Genomic DNA, 20,629 nt, shown 5'->3' with positions numbered 1-20,629 from the left:
TCATACAATAGGTCATTTTCTGATGACACATTCCCATTAAACATTAAATCATGTAAAATGTAAAAAACGGACATAAGCGCCTGGAACTATCTATTAAACTGCCAGTGGTCATGGATAAAACAGTCACTTATTCATACACAGTAACTCACTTTATAGCTTTTGCTCCTGGTCTCTGGGAGACTTTAGTGCTGAGATCAACCACCTGAATCTTCAATGTCTCTGGTGCATTGGCATCTTCTCTGATAACTATAGATGTGCTTACTAGCTGGAAACTCAGAATGTTAGCAACATACTGGATAGAAACAAAAAAAAAAAACCAAGAAGGTGGTCAACATTAAACTACTGTTTACAAACTACTGTCAAACTGCACATACATTTTTACTTTCCACTATTACAACTTTGTAAATGCATTAAAGCACACTGTATTAGTCAGTTCTTGTGGCGCTTGGAGGTCATGTAAAAACGCAGTGAGAATCTACTATACAATACTTACTGTTTTAGGCAAACTGAGATTGTGAGAGGTTTCACTGTAACCTATTGCAGTGAAGAGTTTCTTCTTCTCCTCTGGAGTCATTAAGTCATCTATTTCTGGAAAAAAAGGGACACATGTATTATAGATCAAATATGGGCAATATTTGATCTATAATATTGGTCATTATGATAATCAGGTTTTACAGTTCACTTGGATATAATTAATAAGGATCTGCCATCTCTTCAGTTATGGACAAAAGGAGAAGGCTACATCTGCACCATACAATTATAATCCTATAAGCAAAGCCCAATAAGATCATTGTATGTGCCACAATTAACTACTTCCTGCATCACGTTGTCCTTTTCTATGCCAAAGCTTAAAAAAAAAACAAAAAACAACAACTCTACAGCTAATTTACACAATCACAGTCACATAAACATTGGCTGCAATTTACAAAAAAAAAAAAAAAGCTGAAAAGATGCCATCCTTTTCTGCACTAGTATAGGTCAGAAGTTGTGCTGTATTCAAACAGCATTGGAAATGTTAAAAGAATAGGACACGCTACACTAAAAGTACATAATGGCATTCCACTTGGTCAGACGTTTATTTATCAATACTTAGTTATTAAATATCATTAAATAAAGGACGTGTAACACTAGTGAAACTTTTTGTAAAAACCTCAGCTTTTAGAGCATGCTAAGTTTTTGTTCTTACTTTAAACTGCGGCACACACTACACATTACAGATTGTATTTTCAAATAAGGGAAACAATGGCATTTAAAGGGGTTGTCCAGAACTGGATCCAATGTCCACAGCAGATTTGATTTGTGGAATCCACACGGGTCACCTGCAAGGAAGATTTGCTATTCAAAGTGCCCAATTGGGAAGCATTGGCATCGGCAACTGAATTTAATCATGCAAATTTAATTTGCAGACCGTTTGGTGTAGAAAACAAAATCACAGCATGCTCCATTTTCATGCAGATTCCGTGTGGACGGGCTCAACAGAAGTCAATGGGTGTGGACGATCCAGAGTGCATCTGCAAATACAATTGTGGATGCACTGCAGATTTGAGGGTTAAAAAGCAATTAGGAAGGTGGGGTTGTGGATTTCTTTTTTTCCGCGCAGATGATGCTCAGTGAATTAGCGTGGAAAAAACATATTTGTGATCTCCCGCTGTGGAAATCTGCAAGCGAAATCCAATCTGCCCGTGGACAAGGGGCCTAAATGTCTGCTGCACAGACCTAAACAAATGAGCTCTGTTCGTCTTTTACAAGGTGTCATAAAGCAACATTGATGAAAACAAACGTTATGACCACTGGAACACAAAGGGAGATACGATTTACTGGCTCTTAAGGCTAAAATTAGTTATGTTACTAAGGGGTTAAAATGCACCTAGGGCAACTGTTTTCTGCATCAAATAAAATGACATGAGACAAATTCAAAGTCTATAATACAAGTGACATTTTGAGGAGGATTTTTCCAATTTTAAACATGACTGTTGGGTGGGAGGGGGTTAAAGAAACACTAAGAAAAGGAACAAATGCCGAAAATAAAATAAATCACATCAAAAACGCCCTTTTCTCTTTGTTTCTATTTTGTGCCGTTTCATAATGAAAACTGCGAAGTCTAGAAAGGAATCTTCTCCTTGTGTCCTAGGAAGACCAGCTTCTTCCTCCTCCCAACCCTGTGACTGGTTAGAAGACAACAGGTTTCAGCAGCAACCTTCCCCTTTGACCAGTCTACTAGGATTCAGAGTGTTCTCTGCAATATTGCAATAAGACAGCTTGTCTCGGGAATACCAACATCATAGAACCTGACAAACATGTAGGCAAATTTCCAGTGGACCTGTACCACTCATTTCTTTTTTTTTTTAAGAGTTATGTAAAAGGCAGATTTTACTAAAATTACTTTCAGGAACAGAAAGCTCTTCAGAGTCTTCTTTCTTGGATGTTTCTTTCTTCCCCCAGAATCCTCCAAACCAGCCTCCACCTTTCTTCTCTCCGGCCTGTGTTTTCTTTGCCAAAACTTTTTGACCTGACCGCACTACCTAAAAGTACAACCAGAAAATGACCCACATTTCAAAAAGGATATCCAATATAACCGTGATCTTAAACATTTACTTATGACCTAGAACTCTAAGAACAAAACAAAAAAATAATAGATGTCAGAGGTATTTTTAGTGAGATGTAATTAAAGCTTAAATCGAGAAAAATAAAAGTAAAAAACTGCTGGTTGCTCCACATTATCCAATTTAACACCTTACCAGAAAATGATGTACAATTATGTCATCCCTGGGGTGTTGCCCCCACAGAATCATGTACATATATGTCAATCATTCACCCGGGCACAGTAGCTGTGCTCATATGATTGTGGCAGAAGTCCAACTATGACCACGGTAATGGCGGAAATAAAAAAATTAAAAAAATAAAAACACAGGTGGGTGACTGCCACTGCCTTTGTGGGTTGCTCCAGTTGGTCATTCTTGGGTTTGGTCAGGACCCTAGCAGTCGGATCCTCACCTATATCTATTGTAGCAGGGTGAGAGGGGACGTGAGGGACAGAAGATATATATCACGGAGGTTACTAGCATCCGTGATAAAGATCCGGTCCGTTCCTCACACCATTATGGAATTCCACCTGAGCAGGACAGGTGGTGGGTATAAATTGGTGCAGCTGACCAGTTCAGGAGAGATGTCCTGTATGAGCAGCAGAGGCTGAGAGAGAGAGAGTCCTGAGCTGGAGACACCACACCACACCACGCTGCAGGAAAGGTTTGCTGTGGCTATGCCTAATTAAATCCAAAGGACTTTTGTGTTTATTATTGCTGGACTGCTGATTTAAAAGGACTTTCCTTATATCTTTTCTTATCTGGAGACTACCAGTACTTTATGTTATGCTCTGCAAGCGTGAATAAAAAGACAAGATGTTCAGCATTTGGTCGTGGCCTGGTGTGTTTCCCCCTGCACTGCTACACCAGGTTATTTCCTATTCTGTATCTGGTCCTTGTAGGACCTCTAAAAAAAAAAAAATACACCACACTACAAAAGCTTTCCATAAAGTATATTCATTTTGCAAGAGTTAAATACAATTCCCTAGTATCTCTGTGAGCCTAACTAATATTAAAACCACAATTGCTATAGATTTTTTCATTCCCATCCAGAAACAATGTTAAGTTATTTCCCTAAAATCTGTGCCATTGAAAAACACATCTCATCCAACATTTAAACAAGCCCTGGTCCTTTAACCCCTTTAGTGGCATGCCCGGAAAATCTCTGGGGCCTGCTGCACTGACCACTCAGTTAAAATCGTTATAATGTATTCTTTCATTATTAAGGAATGCAACATTTTTTTGTAAATACTTGGGATTAAATTGCATTGTTGACTCATTTAAAAAACCTGCCCTGTGAGGCCTGACATGGTAATAATAAACCTGGCACTGAAGGGGTTAATGCCTAAACAGGCCAGGCTGTTAGAGGTTGAATGGGTATTCTACTACAGTATATTCATATCATCCTGTGGAGAAGAGGGTTCCACTGACCCACCTGTGGGCTGACTGCTGACCACCACTTCTTGGCAGAAAATGGTGAGGTAGCCGCACACTTATGAGCTCTCCACCAGTCGTGTCATTTTAGTTATTTATTTTTTTAAGGAGTTACCAAAACAAAGCACAGCCACCTCTTCATCTCTTCATTCATTCTATGTCTGGGCTCCATGACAGCCTCACCAGGCAGGTTGTGTGGATATGCAATAAAATATTAAGGAGTGGACACTTAAGCCTGATATTGGCAGAAATTGCATAAATTAATAAGACACACTTAAAGTGTGGAAAAGCTTTTATTAAAATTCTCGATTTTTTTTAAATTTTTTTTTTTTAAGAAAAGGTGAAGTGGGTGCGCCAAACCTTAAATATACTTTACAAGAATTAAGCCTATGTAACCTCTGATAACAGAGCTACAAACTACTGCACTCTCTTCAATTTCATTAGTGCAAAATATGCCACTATCAAATGAAGGGATGTGCGTTTTAGTTTCCCACGTTGACAGCTTTCTGCGATGAATGTGAAAAACCCTTATCTACAGAGATGCTGAAAACCTTTTCTCTAACCTGAAACTGTAATACTAAGAATCCTTTTAGGCTGCGGTCACACGGGATGTAAATGCAGCGGAATGACCGCAGCAGGACTGCACAGAAATGCCGCATCAAATTCACACAGATCGTCGCAGGTTTTGAAGCGGCTTCGCTTCCCGAATTCCACTGCGACCATTTTTCCCCATAGAAAGGATAGACAGCTGCAGCAGATACAGCGGTAACCTTGACATACCGCGGCTTTCAATTCCACTCAGCATGTTGGTTTCATCGAGGCTTGGCAGCAACGGCTTTTCCACAGCATGGACAAAGTTTTTGCAATTCTTGTCCACTTTGCTGCTTTATCCCGGGATAAAAATTGCCAGGGGAATTTTCATACTGAAAGTCCGCATGGAAATTTTGTGGCAATTCCGCCCTGTGGGAACCCAGCCTTAAATGAGCAATTTGCTCCGGTTTGTCTGGCCTTTCCACAGGCAGATTAAGACTATATTTTAGGGATAAACTATCATTCATACAATTTCATCCCTGTTGACAGCACATTCTCTGTGCACACAAAACACCACAAGGTCATTAATGAGGATTTTGTGTATGAAGGTGTGTGCTTTTACTTTGGGCGATTGATGGCACCCAATGATTGAGCAAATGAGTGCTCCTCGTAATTTTTTTGATCAATTAAAAAAAAAAAGAAGATAATATGTAGCACATTTGTGTCAGCTGGACAATATCTGAAAAGAATTTCCAGGCTCTCTATGAAAAGGTTTCTAGTCAGAATTTGCACAGATCTCAAAAATTGTGATTAAATACACATTAAGAAAGTCTTCAGACACTTTCTTACACTTTGTTATGTTGTGGCCTTCTGCAATTTAAAAAACAAAACAAAAACACACGTACACCTTTTTCTTCCATCATTCTGCACACAATACTCCATAATGACAAAGTGAAAACAGTTTTTTTTATTAACTTTATATAAACATTCTAAGATTTCAAACATTTTGCATTGACAGACCCTTTAGTAGAACACTTGAAGTTTAACTCTAGGGGCCTCCCATTTCTCTTTAGCATCTTTGAGAAGTTTCTACACCTTGATTGGAGTCCACCTGTGGTCAATTTCAGCTGATTGGACAGAATTTTAAAAGCCGCACAACTGTCAATATAAGGTCTCACAGCTCACAAAACCAAGCCTTGAGGAGAAAAGAACTGGCTGGACCTCCGATACATTATTACGTGGAGACACAGATTTGGAGAAGGCTACAAAAATGTTTCTGATGCACTGAAAGTTCCCAAGAGCACAGTGGCCTCCATAATTCTTAAATAGAAGAAGCCTGGAACAACCAGGACTCTTCTTGATGCTGGCCGACCCACCAAACTAAGTAATCAGAGAAGGGCCTTGGTAAGAAAGGTGACCAAGAACCCAATGGTTAATCTCACAAGGTTATCTGGTCTGATGAAACCCAGACTGAACTTTCTGGCCTAAATTCTATGTCTGGAGGACGCCACACACTGCTCATCACCTACAGTGTTTTAAATGGCTAGTCAAGGGTGATGGAAAACTGAATGAAGCAAAATACAGGGATATTCTTAATGAAAATCTGATACAGAGTGCAAAGGACCTCAGGCTGGTGAAAAGGTCCCCCTTCCAACAAGACAATGACCCTGAACACAGTCAAGACAACACAGGAGTGGCTAAGGGGCAATTAGTGTCCTTGAGTGACCCAGGCAGAGCCCTGACTTGAACCCCCTTTAACATCTCTGGAGGGCAAATGCTTAATAAATTAACCACAGTGGTCAAATTCAAACAAAAGTTACAAAAAGTTACCTCTGCTTGTGCTTGTTGTCTAGCTAGAACTATATTAAATACATCAAGTTCTTTTTCCAACTCCTAGAAGAAAGGGAAAAAGGCACATGTAAATGAAAACTACATTTGGGAAAATTTACTTAAATACTGAAAAACATAAATAAAATTCCAAAAATAATTTTTGCCCCCATATCTAGAATTTTAAGGATTAATAAAATTATTCAGACAAAATCTTAAAAGGAGTTGTCTAGAAAATTAACAAAATTGCCACCGCCTGTGAGAAAATCTGTTCTAGAATGCAGCTAGGGTGGGCTGCTGGGACCCGAGAGGAGGGGGCAGAGCCCAACACCACAATAGTTGTTCTTAATTGACAGAAAACAGGGAAATGTTAGGCTCTGCCTTGCCCCCACACTCCGCCTCTTCAAACCTCCACTCAGCTCTTATCAACTCACCCAAGTAACATTTTAGGATAGGCTTCTCACAGGTTGCAGATAGCAGCCATTTTGTTCACTTTGTAAACTAACCCTTTAAAATGTGATTTGGAATACAGTTGATCAGGGGAAATCCACCATGAGGAGCTCTGTTTCCCTCATTCATTCGCTGTCCCTGCTGTACAGTAAGAGAGGGTCCTTAGCATAGCATTATTACATCTCCTTACGATCTCAAAAGGTGCTCCAAGTTTGGTTCTGTAAAACCACGAATGGTCTGAATGTTGCATCCAGAATAAAAAAAAAAAACTAATCACCTCTAGCTGCTTTGCAGATTCTTCAGGAATCTTTGCTTGGGTCAGTTTGGTCTTGTACGCATTTTTATAGCACTTTAGTTTTTCTCTGTGTTGTAAAATGTTACTCCATGACCACATCTTCGTTCTTCTCCTAACATGAATTTCTAAGATGCTGGTAATTGCATATTTCCACCTGAATGCAAAAAACAAAAACAAGACATCAAGACTATTCAAAGTGTAACTACACTTTCAGCTAACTTTTGACATGCAAAGAGAGACATGTCAAAAGTATTTATCAGAGCTGGTACTGCACCCGACACCCCTGCCGATTGCTATAATGAGGGAGGGGACTGCTGCGCTCACTCAGGCTCCCTGCACCCTTGTCTGTCTTCCTGCTTTTTGGCTGATTCTGGCAGATAAAGACAACCCACATACAGGTATAGAGAATGCAATATACCCAATTAATATTGGTGATGACTAAAAGGAATAAAAATATTGGTTAGTTTTCACCTGAGACAATTAAAAGACAGACATTCTTATTAACTCCTTAAGAACCTTGCTGTTTGTCCCTAAAGGACCAGACACTTATTAGGGATTTTACCCGTGTGGTGGTTTTCCTGTCCTACTTCCTTTTCCTTCAGATACCCAAATTATTTTTGCTGCGTTTTTCTTTCCACGCCATATAGAGCTATTTTTTAAAATCATTTTTTCTGACTTCAGTTTTATTGGGGGTAAAAAGCGAAAAGAATGATTTTAACAGTAATATATAATTTTTTAATTCGTACACAAAATAAAGTACGGGAACGGGTTCCTCATTTTGCTTTGGACGTTCTGATATATAATATGTATAGTTTTGGATTACATGACGCATACTGCAACGGTTTTGGTTGGTGCTGGCGATCGGTCATTTTCTTTAGGTATACATTTTATTTTATTCTCTAATTCTTTTAAACTTTTTGTAATTAATTTTAATAGAATTTATGTCCCCGACGACTTCTGGAGGACATTAACTTTATTTTTATTTGTTTTAATTTCACACTTTTCCACTGTAGCTGGGGCATCCATAGGAGCCCCAGTTACAGGGGAAAACCTTTCCCTGTAGTGACAATAGTCACTAACAGAGCTGATCTGGATCTGCTAGGACCCTGCAGCTCTGCTCTAAAAGGAGGCACCCGGCAGTCACGTGATTGCCGGGTCACATAGTGGAAGATATACTTTCACTTTTTAGTACATAGAACACGCTTTTCCCTTCTCTTGGTTCTCAGCTGTGACCCCAACCTGCTCCTGCTTGGTTGCAGGAGCAGAGCCTTTAATCCCGTTCCGCGTTTTTGCGATCAACCGAGATTAAAATCCAGGACTGTATATTTATTGTTTGGTCCTTAAAGGGTTAAAAGGCTTTCCAGAATTTTATATAAATAAATTATAAGTTCATCAATGTGAAAATTAGACAGCTTTCTAATATAGTTTATGTCCCAATTGTGCCATTTTCAAGATTAGTTTCCTGTGATTCTGCAATAAAAGAAAGCTTACATCACAGGCAGTAAACTGGTATACAGTACATTTACTCTCACCTCATCATTGCATCCAGTCTAGGCAGTGCCTCTACAAGTTAAATACGAGAGCAAATGTCTGGTAATTAGAAACAATGTGAGGGTGCATTCAGACGACCGTATATTGGCCGGGTATTCACGCCGGCCGATATACGTAGTCTCTCTCTGCAGGGGGAGGAGGCAGGAAGAGCCGGGAGCAGTGCTCTGAGCTCCCGCCCGCTCTCTGCCTCCTCTCCACCCCTCTGCACTATTTTCAATGATGAGAGGCGGGACGGGGCGGAGCCAATTCCTGGAACTTAGCCCACACTAATTCTCCCTTTATATGACGCACTCTCTCTCCCCACCCACCCCAAAGTGGGCGGGAAATAGTCAGTGTGTCCTATTAAGAGAATCTGGAAAAAAAAAAAAAAAGGGAAAAAAAACAAAACAAAAAACACCACAACAGCAGCTTAACCCCTTAATGACGCAGCCATTTTTCTTTTTCCATTTTCGTTTTTTCCTCCCCCCTTTAAAAAAATCATAACTCCTTTATTTATCCATCCACGTCGCTGTATGAGGGCTTGTTTTTTGCGGGATGAGTTGTATTTTTCAATGGTGCTATTTAAAGTACCATATAATGTACTGAAAAACTTTAAAAAAATTCTAAGTGGAGTAAAATGAAAAAAAACCGACATTTTGCCATCTTTTAGTGCGTCTTGCTTCTACGGCGCACAAATGGCAACAAAAACGACATGATAACTTTATTCTATGGGTCGGTACGATTACTACGATGCCAAACTTGTTTAGTTTTTTTTTTACTATACTCTTTTTTTTTTAAAAGACATAACATTTTTTTCAATTATTTTCTGTCGTCATTTTGTGCGCGCGATAACTTTTTTATTTTTCCGTCGACGTAGTTGAGCAAGGTCTCATTTTTTGCGGGATGTCCTGTAGTTTCTGATAGTACCATTTTGGAATACATATGACTTTTTGATCGCTTTTTATTGCGTTTTTTCTGGGAGACAGGGTAACTAAAAAAGTGCATTTCTGGCGTTCTTCATTTCTTTTTTCGGACAACGTTCACCGTGCGGGAAAAATTATGTGCCACTTTGATAGATCGGACTTTTACGGACGCGGCGATATCAAATACATATTTTTAATTTATTATTTAGATTTTTTAATAATAGATATGGCAAAAGGGGGGTGATTTAAACTTTTACAACTTTTTTTTTTTTTCAATTAAAAAAAAAACTTTAATTCTTTTTTTTACTTTACTTTGAAGTCCCCCTGGGGGACTTTAAGATGCGATGCTTTAGCATTACGTCATACTGCTTTTTGACAGGCAGCCTATGAAGCCACCCCACGGGGACGGCTTGATAGGCAGTCTGCTAAGGCAGCCCTGGGGCCTTTCATTAGGCCCCCGGCTGCCATGATACGTGCATGGCTCCCCCGATCTCACCGCGGGGGGGGGGGGGGGGGGGGGGGGGTCGCGCGGGACCCCCGAACATCGTTCGGGGGATTTAAATGCTGCTGTCAGAATTGACAGCGGCATTTAAGTGGTTAATAGCCTCGATCGGCCGCGCGGCCGCTCGCGGCTATTGCCCGCGGGTGTCAGCTGTTATAAACAGCTGATGCCCGCACTGTATGAAGAGAGGTTGCCACGCAACCTCTCTTCATACATACCCTGACGCTCCATGACGTACCGGTACGTCATTTGTCGTTAAGGGGTTAAAGGCCCATTTACACACAACAATTATCGCTCAAGATTTGCTCAAAAGCCATCGTTTTAGCGATAATGGTTGTTAGTAAATGCTCCTGTTTTTCACTCTTCGGCTGAAAGATGATTTTTAGCTTTGGATAAAATCAATTGTTCAGCTGGAGTGAAGATAACACAGACCACATGCTGTGTTTGCTGCCCATGTTGCTGTATTCTCCATGGGAGTGCTGATTACATTGTCTTCGGCAGAATGCCAGAGGCAGCCCCCTGGCAGGACAATAGAGCTGTATGCAGAGAACAGACCACGTGCAGTTCTCTACATACAGCTGCCGGATGCTCATTAACATGCAAATGAAGGTGATAAGCTGTAATGGACATTGTCAATTAGCTTATGCAAAACAGTAACTCAACAGTCACTCATCTTTGCGTGTAAACGGGCTCTTACACAGCTGCTAGCTTGGGACCGCATACATAGTATGGGTGGCTCTCCTTCCCTGCTAACAGCTGATTAGAGGGGCGCTGGAACAGCAGTAGTAATCAGCTGTTCTTAGGAGCATGGCTATTCTACCCTGCTGTGTGATAAGAATTGCAGGTCTGCTCACCCATACAAATTGCTGATTAGGGAGCTGGAGGGAATTTCTGCTGCTCCCCCACCACCAATCAGCTGTAGGTACTGGATGACCTTCTGAGTCCTCTTTATTTCACTGTCGCTGCATATTTATGTGCTCACAGGATGCATTATATGCAGTCCCTGGACAGAAATACAGCTGAAGCATTAGATTAGATAGAGAAATATTGATTGTGCTTATAAAAGCATGCAAACACAAATAAGCCTTGTAAACTATATAAATAGCTTAGACGTTTAAGATTTTCATTTCACTTTTTTGAATAGAGTAGAATTTAATAGTGGATAGTTTACTGGTAGAGTCAGTCAACCCTAAACCCTTACTGCCTGGTCTGGGGTGTTCAAAATATTTTCTATTTCCGCCCTCTAAAACCTAGGTGCATCTTACAATAGCAAAAAATACTATTTTATATACACACACACAAAAAAAAAAAAAACAGCAAGAACTTGTTCTATAAAAGGCTCCTTGCGTGTAGTGGACCTCTTTTTCCACTTGCGTAGAGCTTGTTGACCGCTAGAAGCCTCTTCAACACAATCAAAGAGATTTTGCCCAATTAACAACGTTTAAGAGAGAGCGCGTTATTGGAAGATGGATGGTCATATCAATGAATTGCCCATCACTTGGGCTCTTCTTACCAGGCGATTAGGAGGTGTTGGGACCATTGGATGCGTGAGGTCATGCACACAAACCATCAGGCTCAGGACGCCCTCGTCAGACCATTAGTAGACCAGATCGTCTGATTGTCCGACAAACACGAACGAGCAGCATCAACTGTTTCGTTGTCTGCCAGAGACAAGTTGGGCATCATAGTTACAGGCAGCTGTGTCTGTCTGAACCATTTCTAGGCGCTTGGCTGAAGGACGTTTGGTCTCACAGTGGCCCTTTCATGTACTGCCTTTGACATACACCCACCATCACCTCCATTTGCAGTGGTGAACTAGGAGACTGGACTACAACGGAGTTGTCTCTGGTGACATTAATGTGTCGTCTCTCATGGCGTCTTCCAAGAGGCATTTCCCAGCAGGATAAGGCTCGGCCGCACACACAAGTGGGGGAGGGGGGGGGGGGTGTCACAGGAATGGCTCCACAACATTGTCACACTTCTGTGGCTGCCCGGGGGCTAAACCGATCACCGTTAGAACACATATAGGACACCAACTTACACAGCCTACAAGTTTTTACGAACTAAAGGCCCAGTTACAGCAGAAGTGGATCAGTATTCTGTAGGATACCATACGGAACCTGTATGCCTCTATACCCACCCGTATCACACCTTGCATTCAAGCTAGGAGGCGGCCCAACAGGGTACTAGAAACGCTCTTTAAGTGTTCAGTTTTCTGCAATAAATTATCGTTTTGCTCTGATATTGTAATTCTTATACAATCACACTTAGGAGTTGTCAAAAAAAACAAAACTTCTAGGTACTTGATTTTTTTTGACTATGAGTGTAATATTTATATACATACATATTTATCACACACCACACACACGTTATGTGATCAGTTGTTAGGGGACATAACTACAGCTTTAAGACAGTTTTTATAAAGCTGCCCCATTTTATGAAGTAATTAAGGGATTTTTCACATTATAAAATGTATTTCCTATCCAATGGACAGAATATACCAGCATCATGATATTGTAGGTCATGAAGAGCACCTGCTTGTTGGGGCTGCTATACTAGAAACAGCATATCAACATACACCAGTGAATGGGACAAAGCTTGTAGCACCATTCCAGTCTACTAAACAGTATACAGAACTGTGCTGTTTCACAGCAGCCGTGCCAAACATCGAACTCCTTCCGACCGGATACTGAAGACCCATCCTGAAAAGTCATCAATCTTCTAGTTATGGAAAACCTCTTTAAGAGAAGCTATATAGACGCAATGTTTTTTTTTTTCTTTTACAGCACTATTGCACACACTTCTATTTTTATTCCTAGATGGTGCATAATTAGGTAACAGCGTACATTAGAATGCTTTTTCTCCCCTTAGAAACTAGCGCTTCAACCTTTTCTAGGCAAGATTAATATTGAGATTAAATATATATATGTATTTATATTTATATCTATGTATATATCGATCTATAAAAGAAAACAGCAAAAAAAAAAAAACCACACACACACATTGGAGTCACGCTAAAATAAATTATCAGGATTATCCATACCCAGTCAGTACTGATACTGGGAAGCACAGAAGGAAGAAGGAAAAAAAAAAAAAAAAAAGAACTTTACATTATGCACATACCATTCACTGGGGTCTTCTTTCACAGTCACTGCTGGTCTGAACTTTCGGTATGGAGCATTCCTAACCATGTAATCCACAGACTCCAACAAATCTATCATGCTGAGGTACTATATATAAAATATTGAGAAAACAACATGTTAATAATAACATGTTAACTGACAGTTTTAGGCTGGGTTCACACAGGGCGGATTTGCCGCGGTTCTGCCGCGGCAAATCCGCCCGTGGCAGCTAATCTCGGGATTAGCCAGCCATGTGGATGAGATTTCTCAGAAATCTCGTCCCCACGGGACGGCTAATCCGCTGCGGTAAATCCCGCAGCCGCGGTTTCAAAAGATTGAGCATGTCTGTTTCCTTTTTTTTTTGTTTATTTACGTTCGGCCACGCTCTTCTCCATGGGAGCGCCGGCCGCAACGGAAAAGCAAGCGGCCGGGGCGCTTCAAAGCCGCCGCGGCTTAAACAGCGGCAATCTCGCGGTTTTTGCTGCGGCCAAACCGCGAGATTTCCGACGGGAATCCGCCCCGTGTGAACCCAGCCTTAAACATCAGGTGCGCAGTTAGCAGAATGTAGACCGCAGAAAGTATTTCAAAAACAAGTTTAGCAATATATCTTTCACATCCCAAAACAACCGATGACATTGTGACTGGAAAATTATACCCAGTTTCCCCGGAAATAAGACCTTCCTTGAAAATAAGCTTTAGCCTTATATTGGGGGAGGCTTGAAATATAAGCATTACCCCAAAAATATGCCCTAGATATACTAGATTAAAAAAAAAAAAAAAAAAAAAAAACATTACCCAGCAGGCTCAGTCCAGGGCCCTCCCACTGTTCTAGAGGTTCGCTGCTATTCCCGCAGTCCTCAGCCGCTTGTACATCACTTCCTGCTTTACAGTATTCATAAATCCCTCCTCTAAGAAGCTATTGGCTGAACAGTGGTCTAGAACCAATCAATGCAGCACTGAATGAACCAATGCAATGATTGTGATTGGCCTCGGCTCAGCCAATTCATAAATCCCGCCTCTACAACGCAATGGTTGTTGATTGGCTAAGCAGCAGTAGAAGAACCAATCACAGTGATTGCTACCTGGAGGCGGGATTTATGAATCCTGTAACAGAGAAGTGAAGTTGTATGAGCAGCAGAGGACCGCAAGAAGCGTGTCAGAACTACGGAGAGCAGCAGGAGGGACGTAGACTGAGCCTGCTAGGTAAGTATAATAAGACCTCTGCCCAAAAAAGAAGACCTAGTGCTTCTTTTGTGGCAAAAATTAATATAAGACAGGGTTTTTATTTTGGGGGGAATTATGATATGTATTTTCAAACATAATTTTTAATCACTTTCTGTTCTGTGTAACTTCAATAGAAAAAAAAAATATATAGCTACTTGCCTGTATCTTGGTTAGTTCTACTGCAATATGTTGAACCTCCATATTCCAATCTAACTTTGGTGTTCGCAGTTCTAGTTCTGCATCTGGGTTGATGTAAAGCTTTGCTGAAGCAGATAGTGGCTTAAAGACTGAAATAAAAAGAAAAATAAATGAACCCGATTAATATTTAAAAACAGGAGTGGGCGGTGAACATACAGGCTACAATCTGTTCAGAAGGGATCATAAAAACTGGAAAGGGGGAGGGGTTCATCTATCTAAAATCCAGTTCAAAGCCCACACTGCCAGAAGATATATGGGAGGGAGATGAATATGTGGGGTCTATCAGTAGAAATATGTGCAAGGAAAAAAACTAAATCCCCACAGGGGTTTTCTATAGGCCACCAATATGACAGAAGCCACTGAAAATATATTACTGAGGCAAATAGATGAAGCAGCAAATCACAACGAGGTGGTGACTCTGGGAACTTAAATAGAGATGAGCGAGCACCAAAATGCTCGGGTGCTCGTTACTCGAGTCGAACTTTCAGTGATGCTCGAGAGTTCGTTTCGAGTAACGAACCCCATTGAAGTCAATGGGCGACTCGAGCATTTTTGTATATCGCCGATGCTCGCTAAGGTTTTCATTTGTGAAAACCTGGGAAATTCAAGAAAGTGATGGGAACGACACAGAAACGGATACGGCAGGCGAGGGGCTACACGTTGGGCTGCATCTCAAGTTCCCAGGTCCCACTATTAAGCCACAATAGTGGCAAGAGTGAGACCCCCCCCCCCCCGCACTTTTAGCATAAAGATCGTTCTCCTCTGCCACAGCTGTAACAGAGAAGCTGTGGCAGAGAAGGACGATGTTAGCCCATTGAATTTAATGGAGCCGGCAATACAGCCGGCTCCATTAAAAGCCATGGGCTGCCGGCGAGCGCGGGATGAATTGTCGGGAAGGGCTTAAATATATAAGCCCTTCCCTGCAATTCATCCAGAAATGTGTAAAAACAAAAAATATATATACTCACCTGGTCCCGGCAGACGGAGTTCAGTGCGGCCGGAGGCAGTCCTCCTGAACTGCTCTGAACAGCTGTGAGTAGTATTCAGCAGCCGGGGATTTAAAATCCCCGCCTGCTGAATGAGCTGTCTCTGATTGGTCACAGCCTGACCAATCGGAGGCAGATCTCACTCACACCCATTCATGAATGGGTGAGTGAGTGCTGCCTCTGATTGGCTCAGGGGCAGCTCTCAGCTGAATGACATTGAGAGCTGCCCCTGAACCAATACTACTCACAGCTGTTCAGAGCAGTTCAGGAGGACTGCAGCCGGCCGCGCTGAACTCAGTCTGCTGGGACCAGGTGAGTATATATTTTTTTATTTTTACACATTTCTGGATGAATTGCCGGGAAGGGCTTATATATTTAAGCCCTTCCCGACAATTCATCCCGCGATCGCCGGCAGCCCATTGCTTTCTATGGAGCCGGCTGTATTGCCGGCTCCATTGAATTCAATGGTCAGTGCTCGTTTAATCGAGACGAGTACCGTGTAGTGCTCATCTCGAGTAACGAGCATCTCGAGCACCCTAATACTCGAACGAGCATCAAGCTCGGACGAGTATGCTCGCTCATCTCTAAACTTAAACTATCTGAATATAAACTGGGAAGCTGAAGCCTGCAAATCTCATAAAGGCAATAACCAAAGATAATTATCTTACCCAATTTGTTCAGGACTTGACTAGGATGGCCGTTTTAGGCTTAATATTTACCTGACACAATAGGGGAGCAAGCTGAGGTGCACCTGGGAAATAGTGACCATAATATAATAAATTGCCACTTGTCTTTCAAAAGGGAGTCTTATTGGGGAGCTATGAAATGACTAATTTTTAGGTAGGCAAAGTTCAAACAGCTTAAAGATGCCCTTAACCTTATTGGCTGCGACAGTGTACTCAGATAAAAAAAAGAAAAGAAAAAAAAAAAAAAAAAAAAGACTACAGACAAATGGAAATTTATTAAAACCATCTTAAATACTTTCAGGGGTTACCCAGGCAACGCCTGGCAGGAAACACCAGGGGCTGCGCAGAAGCACTGCTCCGACCCCTGTGTGTCCCAGCAGCCACTGCCTGGATGTATCTGCCTGTATAAACAGGCTGATGGAGCCTACTCACATCAGTAGCTTGTTCAAACGAGAATAGTTTGGTGTAAACGGACCCTTGCAGGAATAAAAAAGTGTCACTAAAAGTTACCAGTCTAACCCAGGAAGAAGTTCTAACTTCTGTTGTGTTCTTCTACGAGAAGCTAACTTCTAAACTGGATTAGGAGAGTCACTGGATGTTGTACATCTGGACTTTTCCAAAGCGTTTGATAACAGGAGAATGCACCTGGGTGAGAATGTATGTAAGTAACTGGCTCTGTGATAGAAAGAGAGTGGCTATTAATGGTATCTACTCTGATTGGGTCACTGTTACTAGTGAGGTACCACAGTGGTCAGTTTTGGATCCTATTCCTTTTAATATATTTATTAATGACCTGGTAGAAGGGTTGCGCAGTAAAATAGCAATCTCTGCAAATGATACAAAACTATGTAAAGTAACACAAGAGAGGACAACATGCAGTTGCAAATTTATCTGGGTAAGTTGAGGGTTTGGGCAGAAAAGTGGCAAATTAAGTTTAAACAGTAATAAATGTAAGATTATACACATGGGTGGGGAAATATGTGACTATTACACACTAAAACAAGACACTACTGGTCAAAACTGACATGGAAAAAGATTTGGGGATTTTAGCTAAACTGTGAACATAACTAGAGCAACTAGTGTCAGGCAGCTGATGCCAAGGCAAATGGGATCATCTGGTAAAAGAGGTCTAGGGTCACATGACAAGAACATTATTCTTCCTCTTTACAAATCACTGGTCAGACCACACATGGAATATTGTGTACAGTTTTGGTTGCCGGTGCTTAAAAGGACACAAAGCTTGAGCGGGTGCAAAGACAATAGTAAATGGAATGGGCAGACTACAATACCCAGAGAGGTTATGAAAAATGGGTTTATTCCGTTTAGGGGAAGAAAAAAAAAAATAAAAAAAAAAGACAGCTGAGAGGCGACCTAATAACTATGTGAAAATATATCAGGAGTCAATAGAGCGATCTCTCCAACAATCTATTTATACCAAGGACTGCAACAAGTGGGCATTCTCTACATCTAGAGGAAAGAAGGGAGTTCTCTACCGTAGGGATGCAGTGAGACTATGGAACGCTCTACCTTAGGATGTAGTGATGGCAAATTCAATAAACTTGGATGCCTTTCTTGAGTGTTACAATATTACGTCATGTTCACTAATTACTTCAAAGGGGTTGTTGTTGATCCAGGGATTATGCAGGGTTGCCAGATTGGAGAAGGAAAGGAATTTTTCCCTTAAAAATGAGTGTTTAAAATGTTTGCAAATAGAATTAAACTTTTTTTTCCCCTTTTTTAAAATATTCACTGTAAGCCAGCTTAACAAAGTTTTTGTAACTCATGGGTTTCAGAAGAGTGTATGAGGTGGGCTCAGGAGCTCAATTCATACACGTCGAGTACCAGCTGTGATATCTATCTATCTCCTTAGATGCGGTGGTCAACGGTAACTGCAGCATCTAAGGATGAGAGCAAACTGCGTTCAGGTCTATGTTGAGCATTTCCTCCCCAGAGTGCCATTTGAATAACAAAAAACTGCATTCAAAACGAAACCACCGATTCTAACCTGACCTGGTTTCCATCTCTTTTGGAGGACGGAAAAGCATAATGAACTTAAAAAGGGAACCTGTCACTAGTTTAGTGATTATGAAACCCCCTACACCAGTTAAACAATAAGGTAATGCAAAGTTACAATGTTGCAGTGTTATTTTTAAAGCTACACTTTTACCTTTTAATGACTAAATGTTTAAGACGCTGCAGGTAAATGCTCGGCACGCGCTTTGGTGGGTGGGCCAGACTTGACCGTGTCTAGTGTGCCGTGTACCTCCCCTTTCGCCACACTCTTTGCTGCGAGCTGAAATGTTCATGCATTTTCACTAATTGGTGCTTAGGCAGTTCATTATCTCCATTATGGGCAGACTCAGTAGCACATGTACCAGTCTCTGATCTCCGGAAACATGCATTGCTTTGAAGGAAGCAATCTGGTCAGACCAGAGAAGGACTGCCCCACCCACCGGACATTTACACGCTGAACGGGAAAAGTTAAAATCTTTTTTCCCAAAAGCTTTCGTTGTAAAAACAGTCATCTCAACTCAATGCTACTATGAATATTGTGTGTATATTTAACAATTGTGGCTCTATACAACTATGAAAGAGCATTTCTTTTATAACAACTCTGTATATGTATCCAGAATAGCTGTGTTTTAGTGACCTTGCCTTCCTCAAAAATTTAAAAAAAAAAAAAAAGTCAAAAGCTGTATGTGCCCCAAAATGTTACTCATAACTACAACTCGCCCTATAAAATTCAGCCCACACAGATCTCCATTAGTGGAAAAGCGAAACATTTTTAGTACAGTTTTATTTTTTATTGCAGGGGAAGGGGGACTAGATAGATTTGGTACTGCCTTAATTGTGCTGACTCAAACATGTAATTTATACTGCTTAGTGGGCTTTGTTACGTTTTTACCACTGAACCCCACAATTTGTTTTTCTAATGGTACATTAAATTGTACCATTAAAAATACAACTCCACTTTAAAATAAAAAACAAGCCATTATATGGCTACCTGGACAGAAAAGGCCAGGAAGAAAAATAAGAAAAAAAAATCCAAACAAACAAAAAAAAAAAAACTGGAGTCTTTAAGGGGTTAAAAGCTATGTGAGACAGCTTAGGTAGTGGCAAAAGCACATCCAAAACTATCCTAGCTGTCAAAAGAAACTTGATTTTTCACACTTCTTATATTACCGTATATACCGGCGTATAAGGCGACGGGGCGTATAAGACGACCCCCCAACTGTCACCTTATACGCTGGTATACAGTGGAGAAAAAAAAAAAATTCATTACTCACCTCCCCCGGCGTTCTGTCGCGCTCTGGCAGGCTGTCGCTCGCTCCTCGTCCCCGGCGCAGCATAGCTTTCTGAATGCGGGGCTTGAAATCCCCGCTTCCAGAAAGCTAATACACACGCCGGCAGCCATGACATCATTGAATGGCTGTGATTGGCTAAAGCACACGTGGCTTCAGCCAATCACACTATTCAATGACATCATTGAATGGGTGTGATTGCTAACACGTGCGCCTTCAGCCAATCACAGCCATTCAATGATGTCATGGCTGCCGGCGTGTGTATTAGCTTTCTGGAAGCGGGGATTTCAAGCCCCGCATTCAGAAAGCTATGCTGCGCCGGGGACGAGGAGCGAGCGACATCCTGCCGGAGCGCGACAGAACGCCGTGGGAGGTGAGTAATAAATTTTTTTTTTTTTTACACTTTTTTTTTTTTTTGTATTACCGGCGCATAAGACGACCCCCGACTGCAGAGCAGATTTTTCGGGGTTCAAAAGTCGTCTTATACGCCGGTATATACGGTATTTACCAAAATCGGGAGAGAATTGTTGAACTAAATGTGCTAGTTTTGAAAAGGGTCTTGAAATAGGGGTATCATAAAACGTGTCAAGTTTGTTAACAGCCTGCACCATTTTTTGACGCAAAATATAAAGAGTGATCCAAGACACTGTCCAAAGTACACCAAGGCACGCTGTCCGTTTCTACATGGTCTAGTTTTATGTTGTCTAAACTTTGTTGTATTCAAAATTCTGCCACCAATTCATTTTTTTAACACTTTAGTAAACTGGATTCTGTTGATAGAAATAAAGCAAAAGATAACACTTACTATACTGGTAGTCTAAAGGATTTCCTCTACTTGACATAATCCCAGATTTCAGATCGTCCTGTTTAATAAAAAATATATATATATAAAAATAAGCACCTCACCAAATACTGTTATGGATAAATGCTGTAACAAAATATAAAGTGAAACATTTCTAAGCATATGTGTGTTTGTCTGATTGTCACTTTGTAAGCCTATTCAACCACAAAAAGTGATGGAGAATATAAACCATACA

At 41.0% G+C, this 20,629-nt stretch overlaps 1 protein-coding gene across 4 annotated transcripts in view; it reads right to left on the bottom strand.

Moving 5' to 3' along the window:
- The window catches only part of VPS13C (vacuolar protein sorting 13 homolog C), a 247,933-nt gene that overhangs the window by 149,481 nt on the left and 77,823 nt on the right, over window positions 1-20,629 (bottom strand). For 2 of the 4 annotated variants that reach the window (XM_066592326.1, XM_066592327.1), the window contains exons 10-17: window positions 20,398-20,455; window positions 14,580-14,707; window positions 13,198-13,304; window positions 7,102-7,273; window positions 6,378-6,440; window positions 2,375-2,522; window positions 494-588; window positions 150-292 (exon numbers count right to left, since the gene is read on the bottom strand). In XM_066592326.1, coding sequence (XP_066448423.1) covers window positions 150-292; window positions 494-588; window positions 2,375-2,522; window positions 6,378-6,440; window positions 7,102-7,273; window positions 13,198-13,304; window positions 14,580-14,707; window positions 20,398-20,455 — 914 coding nt within the window. The remainder of the gene's footprint in view (window positions 1-149; window positions 293-493; window positions 589-2,374; window positions 2,523-6,377; window positions 6,441-7,101; window positions 7,274-13,197; window positions 13,305-14,579; window positions 14,708-20,397; window positions 20,456-20,629) is intronic. The other 2 variants (XM_066592328.1, XM_066592329.1) reach the window with 1 other exon arrangement.

Source organism: Eleutherodactylus coqui, chromosome 2 (assembly GCF_035609145.1).
Source record: "Eleutherodactylus coqui strain aEleCoq1 chromosome 2, aEleCoq1.hap1, whole genome shotgun sequence".
In the NCBI taxonomy this organism is placed as follows: Eukaryota; Metazoa; Chordata; class Amphibia; order Anura; family Eleutherodactylidae; genus Eleutherodactylus; species Eleutherodactylus coqui.
This window is presented reverse-complemented; position numbering and strand designations above follow the sequence as displayed.